The 12,201-nt window shown below is 43.4% G+C and overlaps 1 protein-coding gene across 3 annotated transcripts in view; it reads left to right on the forward strand.

Moving 5' to 3' along the window:
- MIPOL1 (mirror-image polydactyly 1) overlaps positions 1 to 12,201 on the forward strand; it is a 201,554-nt gene that overhangs the window by 105,978 nt on the left and 83,375 nt on the right. For all 3 annotated transcript variants that reach the window (XM_063290062.1, XM_063290061.1, XM_063290063.1), the window contains exon 8: positions 7,099 to 7,206. In XM_063290062.1, coding sequence (XP_063146132.1) covers positions 7,099 to 7,206 — 108 coding nt within the window. The remainder of the gene's footprint in view (positions 1 to 7,098; positions 7,207 to 12,201) is intronic.

Consider the following 12,201-nt stretch of genomic DNA (forward strand, 5'->3'; position numbering starts at 1 on the left):
ATCTTTCTGGGGAAGGAGGGTGATTTTCCTGATGATCTCCCCTGGCACTCCTCAGGTTTCCCTTTCGGGCATGCCGCTGCTCGGTGGCCCTCTTTCCCACATCGGAGGCACTGCCCTTTCGCGTAGCGGCTCTCCCTCTCCTCCTGCCACGCCGTTCGCCCTGCATGGGCTGCGGTGCCCATGGGCTTGGCAGCTCTCATCATGGCCATTTGCTTGGGACCTCTCTTACTTTGAGCAAACTTCGCATGGGCTTGCTCCACGTTCCCTGCCAGCTGTATCCAGTCATATAGGGTGGTGGGATCTGCTCTCCCCAATGACCACCTCAACAACTCAGGTCGCAGACCATCCTTGAACATCTCTATCAGAGTCGTCTGTGACCAATCGTCCACCTTTGCAGCTAAAGCTTGGAACTCTAAGGCGTAGTCTGCAACAGACCTTGATCCCTGGATCAACTCCCTCAGGGCCACCTTGGCTTGCCAACGGGTCAGCAAAATGCAATTTGAGCGCCCACAAGAACTCCTCAAACTTGTCCAATTCCAGGGCCTCCATTTCAGTTAACTGTACGAACCAATCAGCTGCCCTGCCTTCCAGCTTGGTGGCCACAGCATTTATCTTAGCCCTCTCAGAGGGGAACAGCGCCCCAAACTCCTCCATATAGCTTTTAGCATTTGTCAGGAAGAATGACAACTTCGTGGGGTCCCCATCAAACTTGACCGTAAACTCCCTATATCTGGCACCCAGCGGGCTCTTCTTCCTCTCCTTCTGCCCAGCCTTCCTCTTGGACCTCATCGATCTTTCGTCGGGGGGGGGGGAATCTGAAATCCTGACCTTTGGATGTCTCCTCTCCCCTCTTTCCGCTCTTCTTCCTCGGTCCTCTGCATGCCGCGGGGGCGATGGGGACGACCGTCTGGGACTGCCCGATGGTGAACCCGCCCGATGCCTTCTCCAATCCTTCATCCTCACCCCCGGGGAAGGGGGAGGAGAGGGGGACGACTGTCGGGAACGGTGCTCCCTTCTCTCTCTCAGTGGGTCCCACAAAGCCAATGATATTTTCAGCATTATTTCTTCTAGGGTTTGTAACCTGGCTTCCCACCCTTGTGCTCTCACAGGGGTTCCAGAGTCCTCCGACCCTCTCTCGCCAGCCCTGATTACATTCGGGGACAACGGGTACCTCAGCTTCCAGGACGTTTTCGGCGTGCTGAACCAACCAGGGCACCCCCAACACCACCAAGGGACCCCCTACTGGGGCCACGACAAAAGACAAACCTTCCCGATGGCTGCCCAGCTGCAAGGCTACCCGCCCTGTGAAATGGGTGACCGGTTTGCCCCCTGCCATGGACCCGTCCAGCTGTGTAAAGGTGATGGGTCGCTGTAAAGGGAAAGTAGGTAGCTCCAGAGCCGCTACCACATCGGGGTGCATTAGACACCGGGAACACCCCGAATCAATCATGGCCCATACTTCTACAGTCTTGGATCAGGAGCCCAACTTCAACTTCACCGTGAGAATGCGGTAACTACCACTCACCGATGAAGGCTCGCGCCCTTCTTCCACCACCTGCCCTGTGGCGCCCTTTAAAGCAGGTGGCTGGCGTTTCCCGCCGGCTGCAGTAGTTCGGGCTCACCCTCATCCTCGTAGAACATCACATCGTCTCCCTCGGTTTCAGCCACCGCGGCTTTCTGCTTCCTCGGCAGGGCAGGGGACTTCGTCGGCGGTTTTCCGAGCCGTTCCTCTCCCTTTGCCTTTGGGCACGCCGCCACTCGATGCCCCTCCTTACCATATCTCAGACACAGGCCTTTTGCATACCGCTTCTCTCGCTCCTCATCCCAGGGTCATTGTCCTGGTCACCCCCCGGTGCTTGGTGGGCAGCTGGGCTTCACCTCCCGCCCCGATTTGGCGGTCTTTCAATGGGCGAAGATCTCATGGGCATGCTCAGCCCTCCCCGCCAGCTGGATCCATTCGTACAGCGTATATGGGCCGTCCCTCCCCAAGGACCAGCGCAGCACCTCTGTGTTCAGGCCATCCTTGAATAACTCGATGATGGTGGCTTGGGACCAGTCATCCACCTTCCCAGCCAGCGCTTTAAACTCTAGCGCATAATCGGCCACGGATCTTGACCCCTGCTTAAGTTCTTTCAGAGCTCGCTTTGCCCTCTCTTTCGCCAGGGGATCCTCAAAGTGTTGTCTCAATGCCCAGAGAAACTCGTTGAATTTCTCCAGTTCAGGCGCTTCCGACTGGCACATCTGGACATACCAGTCTGCCGCCCTCCCTTTCAGTTTGGTGGCAATGGTGATGATCTTTGCCTTTTCCGATTGAAAAAGCGACCCCCATTCTTCCATGTAGGCTTTAGCATTCGTCAGGAAAAATGAGAGTTTGGTCGGGTCCCCATCAAACTTGACAGGGAAGTCTCTCATCCCGCCCCCCGCCGGGCTGTGCCCCGCCACCGGGGCTACCGGGGTTTGTGCTTCCCGGGCTCGCGGCGGCGCAGGGCCCTGGGGCGGCCGCACCGGTGATGCTGCTATTTCCATCTGGACCGTCTGGTCCCCCTCGCGCCTCCGCGCTGGCCGTCGCTGCTCCAGGGACTGCCCATGGGACGAAGGGGTTGAATGCCGTTGGCTTGATCCTTCCCGGGTTTCTCTCAACGAGGTCACATCTAGACTCAGCTGCTTCAGTATAGTTTCTAACGAGTCCATTTTTGACTCCAGCACTCGGATACGATCCGGCGTGGGGGAGCCCTCCGTTGGCTGCACCTGAACCACGGTGGGGGATAGTGGGTATCTCTGCCTCCAGGATGGGCCCCCCGCCACCGTGACATCCCCTTGGGTCTCATCCCAGGTGACCAGCTCACCCGGAGAAGTTACGGTAGTCTCCGGGGCAGTTTTCATGCCCCCGGCTTCACCCTCCGACTCGGAGCTCGCCTCTTCTAGGATGGCTGGCAGCTCCCCCCCTTGGGACGGTCGGTCGGGTTGCCTCACGGTCGAGTCCGGTTCCCCTTCATCCATCATCACGATGTCGGGTTCGGTCATCGCTGGCACTCTCCCTCACAGGGTTAGACAACTTGTCTTTTCCTGGACAGGGGCCAGCGGAATTGGGATCTTAGATTCTCAGCTTTATGTAATAATTGCCCCAGCCCAAATACTCAGACTCACAAGAGGCTGCTATATGAAATCTGATTTATTAAGGAACTAAAGGCAAATACAGAGAAAGCTGAGAATGAGCAAAAGCGCGCCAAATACAAACTTAAACCCTTGGTGCAAACGTATCCCGCCTCCCTCGTAACAGCCCCGCCCGTCACAGGTGCTAGCAATCGTCAGAGCTGCTAGCCTGGGAAAGTAACCTTGAGCGCAGTAGATAATGCAAATACATTCCAGAGCGAAGCCAAAAGATAAATACTCCCATCCTCCCGAGAAAGATGAAACACGCATCCAGCTAATGACATGCGAAACGTTACGATGTATCAAAGACATTGAAACGGCGAACATGACACTGGGCTATGGAAGCCTCCCTTCCCTGCAAGTCAAACACGCAATTAGCAAATGACATGTGAAGTGTTACAATGTACCAGGCACATTGAAACAGTGAACATGACAACTTTGATGGCTGAAAGCGAAGAGGAAATGAGGAGCCTTATGATGAAGGTGAAAGAAGAAAGTGCAAAAGCTGGCTTGCAGCTAAACCTCAAAAAAACCAAGATTATGGCAACCAGCTTGATTGATAATGGCAAATAGAGGGAGAAAATGTAGAAGCAGTGAAAGACTTTGTATTCTAGGTGTGAAGATTTCTGCAGATGCTGACTGCAGTCAAGAAATCAGAAGATGCTTAATCCTTGGGAGAAGAGCAATGACAAATCTCGATAAAATAGTTAAGAGCAGAGACATCACACTGACAACAAAGGTCCGCATAGTTAAAGCAGTGGTGTTCCCCGTAGTAACATAAGGCTGCGAGAGCTGGACCATAAGGAAGGCTGAGAGAAGGAAGATCGATGCTTTGGAACTGTGGTGTTGGAGGAAAATTCTGAGAGTGCCTTGGACTGCAAGAAGATCAAACCAGTCCATCCTCCAGGAAATAAAGCCAGACTGCTCACTTGAGGGAATGATATTAACAGCAAAACTGAAATACTTTGGCCACATCATGAGAAGACCGGACACCCTGGAGAAGATGCTGATGCTAGGGAGAGTGGAGGGCAAAAGGAAGAAGGGCTGACCAAGGGCAAGGTGGATGGATTATATTCTAGAGGTGACGGACTCGTCCCTGGGGGAGCTGGGGGTGTTGGCGACCGACAGGAAGCTCTGGCGTGGGCTGGTCCATGAAGTCACGAAGAGTCGGAAGTGACTAAACGAATAAACAACAACAAAGTTTTATAATTTTAGCAATAGAAGAACAAGGCCTATGTTTGCATAGGAATGTAAGCCACAGAGCTTTGCTAGTGGGCACACAGCTACTGGTTTCACCTTTAATATCCCACCCCTAAATAGTGCAGCTACTAAACCAGCTGCCTATGGTATGTGGTCTGAATGCAAGACACATGATTAATTCTGGCCATAACTAACCACAGAAAATAACCAACTAATACATAAGACTAATACAGACCACAGCCAAAGGAAGGAGCCACCGGTTGTGTTTACATTAACTGTGCATTATAGTGAAAGGACAGGCATATCTGTATAATCTATCTTCTGTTTCTTGGGCAACCAATCATAGCTCTTCAGTAGATGACTTCCTACAAAATCCTGAGAGTGAGATGCGTAGCAGCTATTTGTAGGGTTGTGCAAAGCCTTCGAAAGAGGATCTTCACTGGGAAGAAAGTGAAATGAAGTCACTGTACATGCCCACACATGCAAATAAAGCTGGGTGCAGTTTCCAAAGCAGCCTGAGAATATTGCAAATGATTCAGCTGCTTTAATGATCTGAAAATGGGTGCTTGTGAAATATCTCTTTGAAAGACGTTGCATAGCCTAGTTTTTTCCTTAGAGGGTGTTTTGGATTTTTAAGAAGTGGAAAATAGAACCCTTAGAGATCTTTTCTAGGATTTGATAAGTTTTGTTTTAATCTACAATATACAGCTTTTTTGACACATGGCCTTCTTTTAGTCATGCCTAACCCTTCAAGATGAATTCTGCCTAATTGCTTCTCCGGAAATCTGTTCAGATCTACCAGAAGAGTATGAGAGGTTGCATGGGGGACGTGAAAGAGACACGGATAGTTGAGAATCACCTCATTCCCTTTTCACTCTGTCTGGAGCATTTACATGGAGCTTTTCTTAGTTGTCTACTCCTACTGGTGTGAGCAATTACTGTACTAGATCCAGCCCATAGTAAATAAAAAACCTGATACTCTGCACAGTAAGGAATATTTAAATTACATACTTCACCTCTGCATTGGTTTTTAGTTACATTGAACCTGAACTTCTGTGTCTATAAAATGGATTCTGGTCACTTTGCACAACTGGGTGTTGCTTATGAGAATAAAGAATCCAAGCTGAAAAAAATATCTTAACATCCACTAAGATATGTTCTTTATTATTGGTATTCATAACTGTATGAGATTATATTATTCATTAATAAAATAAGTTTGTACTGATACAAAAATGAGCAGATTGTAAGCACACATATATGGAAAATCTTCATGGAATCAAACACATTGTTGTATCTGAATTTGCAGTTGTACTTTTTTTCTGGTGCATTCCAGAACTTCCACGCTGAGTGTCCTGAAGTCTGGCATACAATACATTACGGTTTGCTATCGTTACAGAATTGCTGGAAACAATGGACATATTTTTCTTACTGCTGTACTTCACTTCTCAAGCTAATTCACAAGTTAGTTATTAGTATAAATTTCATGTTAAAGTCACCCTTTTAATCTCATTTTCTCTTCTACTCCAAACAACTTATAAATGTTGGTATTGAATTTTTTCTGCTTTATTGGATTGTTTTCCTCCCAAGGTTTTATTTATTACAAATTTTTCTATGCCACTTCAATTATACAGCTCTAAGAGACTTACAGTATAATCTACAATACATATAGTACATTACAATAGTTCAGACAGCATCAGTATTATCAGCCATATCAATAATAGTAAATACTATCCACATCATTATAGTGATATAAAACTGCAACATGAAGCGGTTGCATTCATTTCAACTCAGGTACACTGTCATCCATGCCTCAGTCCCCAAATGCACAGGTAAAAAGCATTCCTTGGTCCTAGGAATCAGGGTGTGGCTCTTATATATGGCAGGAGGGCATTCCACTGAAGGGAAGCTCCTGTTTCTCATACCTCATGAGGGTTAGGGACTTTGAACAAGCACCCTATACAGACATGCCTTGGGTAGGCAGGTTCTCTTTGGAGCAGGCTGTCTCAAAGAGAGTCGAGTCCCAAACTATGTAGGACTTTGAAGGTGATCACCAGCACCTTTATTTTATGTATTTACAGTATTTACCAATTTCTACAGCCGCCCAACTCAATAATAACCCTCAGTGGTATACAATATTAAAAAGTTTGTCTTTAAAAAGGGACAATAGAAATGTGAAAGAGCCATAAAGCACACAATTTGGCCACAGGTTTTACTACTCATATCTCCTACCATGGGCTTTTACTCATGCTCATTCGTATTCACTGTTTGCCTTTCTCCAATGGCACTATGGGCATCTCTTCTGGTGTTTCGTCTCTCAGAGCTCCTCAGAGAACAAACGCACAGCAAGAGGCTGCATAGAGAGGTCTGATCTAAGGCTCTTGTTACGTGCCTGTTTCAGACAGTGGCTAAGGCCTCAGCCAAACCGCTCACCAGATCCTCAGGAAAAAAAGCCAAGCTCCCTTTGGAATCCATCAAGGTTCCTTAATTCCCTAGGGCAAATTAATCTGATAGGACCTACCTCCCTGTAGGGGAAGGGGCACCAGCAAAGAGAAAGCAATTAGAAAGTGATCAGACTATGGCAAAGGATTGATGGTAATCTCTTCCACTACCAGATCATGTCACGTATGTACATGTACACACACACACACACACACACTGTGTGTGTGTGTGTGTGTGTGTGTGTATGCATGCATGCATGCATGCATGCCAGCTCCCTCACTTAATGGGATTCTTTCCTCGTTGCAGTGCAAACGGCTGGAGCAGGAGCTTCATCATATGAAAGAGCAGAACCAGACTTCTGCAAACAACCCTAGACATCTGACTGCTGAAAACAATCAAGAACGTGCTCTGAAGGTAAATCTCCATTCCTTCTAGCAGGCAAATTAAGGTTGTAAGCCCTGGGTGCCAGCTTTCTCTGCTGCATAGATCAGTTGTGTACATTTCAGCAGAAGTGAGCTGTGCTGTTTGCCAACAACCTCTTCTTTAAACACAGATACAGCACCCTTCTGTTATGGTATTATTTTGTGCTTTCTCTCTCTCTCTCTCTGTGAATAAGAGCAAGTATATGTGAACACAAGATAAAAACAATATTCTTTTCAAATTTTGAGAGGCTATCTTATGCTAGCTAACATTAAATTCATACAAATTCTTTGTTAGCTGCATTGAAGATTTATAATAATCGAGGAGAAATTGCTCTTGTTTGTCCAGTGGTGGCTGTACAAAATGAACATTTTAAAAAAGTGTCTGCTTTCCATGCTCCAAATATTATACGATGGATTAATAAGTTTATTTCTACCTATTTCTACTTTTTAACTTGTTTTCTGTGGACTGGTATACATGTTTTAGGGGTAAATATAGTGTTACCTCTTTTTTATTATTTTTGTTTTTAAAATATGAAATAGGTGTCACTATTAATAAATGGATTGTAACAACTCATAAAGCTGCGCTTATTCTTCTGAGTTACTCTTAAGAGTTTAGCCCAGGCAACTTTCATGAGGCAACAGAGATAAAGCTGCTCTCTCCTTGGTTGTCATGGGAATGTTCAAAAACCTCTTAGATGAGAGGAAAATTTAGGCAGCTGTCAAATAAAATGTAGTTCATCACCAGCTGTTTCATTTGTTTGTTGCTTTAATTATTCTTTCATTATCAAAATCATGACTAGCTTTTTAACATTCTAAAACTGGCAGCCAGTCCTAAATTTTAATGTATACTTTATTTGTTACATTGAACTAGCCTTTTATTGTTGTCACATTTAGATATTTTAAAATCACTGTAGCGTGGATATCATTACTACTCATCCAATTCACTTTTTCATTTTAAAACTTTATATATTAATATATTTGAATCTATAGTCAATTAACAATATGGGCTAATGTTTCTCCTACAATTTAGAAGACACAGTATTTGAATCTACAATTTGAAAAAAAAAATTCATTAATGCTAAAACGTTCTTTAATAAATGTGACAAATTTCAGTCTAGCTAAACTAAGTTAGATAATTAACATCACACTGTTGATCTCTCTAGTATTTCTTCTATGTTCAAGATTTACAATTCCTTGAAAGACATAACGTTCAGTTTCCAGAAATAGTAGGTATATGTAAGTAAGTCTAATAGGTATGTTAAGTATGTTAATAGTTACTACAATATGGACTGGTTAGGATTTAAAAACTCTCAGCACAATTTAACTTTTAACACAATATAAATATGTTGAACATTACTTACAATAGGAACACACAGATTTTGCTTACATTGATTACTCAGAATATTGTTGCTCCTGAAAATCATGTGTTTCTGGCACATGTTTTACACAAGTAACATAAATAGACTATTATTGGATTTCAGATAAGCATTTGGAAATGGCTACTTGGATCAAGTAAACTGATATCTATGATTTTGCACTGCCTGAAAGCACATGATCTGAAGCCAGTCTTGTGTAGAAATTGCTAGCCAAGTGGACTTACCCAGTGGCCTACTTTACTTTTTTTCCTCCTTCAGGAGGAGAAAACCTATGCACCTTGCACAGTAGGATTATGATTCAGCTGATATTTACCTGTGTGGTGCTTTCTTTTCATGACTAATCCTATTTACTCATTAGAATTATTAATATTAATTGTATGTCTAAATGTCTGTTTCACTTGGAGTTGAAAGTAGATATTAGCAGTCGTATTTAACTTCTTACCGAATGGACGTTGTGGTTAAGGAAAGGATTTGATCCAGAAAAATGTATTCCTGAAACCAAAACAGATTATATAAAAGGGTTGAGTTAATCTTAGCAGGTCATTAGGCCTGAAGGGAAGAAGTACAATACAAAGCATTAGCTTCTTTATTCATAAAGACAAGAAATTACACATTGTAGGCAGATTCTAGTATTGTTCTACATATGTATGTTCTATGGAATGATTCCCTGCCATACTTAGCTTTGGTTTTGTGTCTCAAATAAAATTTGTATCTAACTTAAATTTATAGATAAAAGAGCAACAGAACTCAATAGAAATTTAAGTTGGCATCCAAGCTATACCATTTATTCCAAAGTAATATTAAAAGTCTGGTCCTTTTGGGGGCTGATGATGACCAAAAGATAGTATGTCAGTTACAGTAAATAAAGTAATACAAGCTGAGGCTAGAGCTAGCAAAGATTTCTTTCAAATAAGCTTGGAAGAAATCTAGTTGTTTTATAAGATCAGCACAACAGATTACCTAGCATAGCTTTCTTTGGTCAGATTCTTTCCTGATTCTTACCTATCTCTAATTATATAGCTACCGATCTCACAAAGCAAATCGATATGTTATGATTACAACTTATGATTCCTAGCTAGCATTGTTAGATCTGCAGCTCCCAAACCTCTGGAGGGCAGCAGATATGTCGACACTGATTGGGAATTCTGGGGTTTGTAGTCCCTGTGCAACCAAGGATTTACCAAAGTTACAGGGACTGGGGTAACAGAATAACAGAGAGGATTCAAAGTGAGTGCTAAATATGCAAGCAAAAGAGGAGGGGAAAGATCCTCATTTCAGACAGACACTGGTGGAGTACAAATTGTTTAGAACAACCCTAGGGAAATTTTCTTGGCATTAGTGAAAAATACAATGGAAACACTGTCCTTTATGTGCTACAGGACTAAAAAAAACCTGTTGGATAATAATTAGGAAGTATTGAGAAATGACTGAAATAAAATAGCTAGTATCAAAATAATTTTAATTTAAATTTCCTTCTTTACCTTGGGCGCATAATGAAACATTATGGTTTGTCCCGTAGAAAAATGCTCTAAGTGTTTTCCAAAACTCTTTATCCCAAAGATAAGCTATAGGAAGCTCTAAATAACAAAGGTCTTTCTCTGACCCATCCATGACCTTCTTATCTGAAATACCATTCCAAGTTAATAGAATCCACTTTCAGTCTCCAGTAGACACTGAGGAGACGTAGGTGGGGCAAGTTGTATATAAATATTTCTAAGGTATGGCTTTAAAAAAATGGCACCTGGGCCCCTCTACCTGATAAAGTTCAGCTCTTGTGTGTTGTATGTCTTGAAATTTGTAAATGTCATGAATGAGGTAATTTTTCCTAGGTAGGGTGGGTCAGTAGAAGGGGAGGCCTTAATGCATTTCCAAGGCTTCAAAGTATCCTTGATACAGCAGATATCACATATTTGCACTTACTGAGTCTCCTTTCATTCCACATCAAATCCTAATTCTAATTCACACAACCCTAACTCATCCCCCAAACTCTGAAAGCAAACGTATCCTGTGGCTTTCCATGAATAGGTTTCATTTATACTTTGTCATAATTGAATAATTTAGGATTTCAATCAGAATTTGCAATTGTTTTCCACTGGAAAGTTGGAAAACTATTAGATAACAAGTGGGGCAAGAATGAGCTATGTAAAATGAAGAACTCTCTACAAAATTAATAAGCTTTACAGATTTTAACAGAAATGGCAAAATATTCATAATACTCATAGATGTTTATATTTAGCTTTAATTTGACTTTTAAAACCCTAAACAGATGGTCTCAGGTTGCTTTACCTCACCATGTGGTGTCTTCTCTATTATCATTAAGCTGGCAGGTTTTCTTCTAAAAAACTTTTAAATTAAATTTGTCTTTCCTGCTTGTTGACTTAAGGCCCTGTTTATGAATAATGGGAAGCTATTTTTTTTCCACATGTGACAAAGTCCAGCCAATGTTTTCACTTTTAAATTAACTACAGCATCTTTGCCACTAAACTCATGGATCTGTGGTTTATTAAACTATGATTAAAAAGAAAAAAAACAAACTATTGTTTTAGATTCTAAGAAGTTCTCACTAAACAACGGGTTGATATTGCACTAAAACTAAGCAGTAATGTGGTTTGTTTGCTTTGAAATTACCACGAGGTATGAAACTATCAGACCAACTAACAGACCATGGAACAACGGACTGGTTTAAGATTGGGAAAGTTGTACAGCAGGGCTGTATACTCTCACCCTACCTATTCAACTTGTACGCAGAACACATCATGCGACATGCTGGGCTTGAGGAATCCAAGGCTGGAGTTAAAATCACTGGAAGAAACATTAACAATCTCAGATATGCAGATGATACCACTTTGATGGCTGAAAGCGAAGAGGAACTGAGGAGCCTTATGATGAAGGTGAAAGAAGAAAGTGCAAAAGCTGGCTTGCAGCTAAACCTCAAAAAAACCAGGATTATGGCAACTAGCTTGCTTGATAACTGGCAAATAGAGGGAGAAAATGTAGAAGCAGTGAAAGACTTTGTATTTCTAGGTGTGAAGATTTCTGCAGATGCTGACTGCAGTCAAGAAATCAGAAGACGCTTAATCCTTGGGAGAAGAGCAATGACCAATCTCGATAAAATAGTTAAGAGCAGAGACATCACACTGACAACAAAGGTCCGCATAGTTAAAGCAGTGGTGTTCCCCGTAGTAACATATGGCTGCGAGAGCTGGACCATAAGGAAGGCTGAGAGAAGGAAGATCGATGCTTTGGAACTGTGGTGTTGGAGGAAAATTCTGAGAGTGCCTTGGACGGCAAGAAGATCAAACCAGTCCATCCTCCAAGAAATAAAGCTAGACTGCTCACTTGAGGGAATGATATTAAAGGCAAAACTGAAATACTTTGGCCACATCATGAGAAGACAGGACACCCTGGAGAAGATGCTGATGCTAGGGAGAGTGGAGGGCAAAAGGAAGAGGGGCCGACCAAGGGCAAGGTGGATGGATGATATTCTAGAGGTGACGGACTCGTCCCTGGGGGAACTGGGGGTGTTGACGACCAACAGGAAGCTCTGGCGTGGGCTGGTCCATGAAGTCACGAAGAGTCGGAAGCGACTAAACAATAAACAACAACATGAA

This window comes from Candoia aspera, chromosome 1, assembly GCF_035149785.1.
Source record: "Candoia aspera isolate rCanAsp1 chromosome 1, rCanAsp1.hap2, whole genome shotgun sequence".
Lineage (NCBI taxonomy): Eukaryota > Metazoa > Chordata > Lepidosauria > Squamata > Boidae > Candoia > Candoia aspera.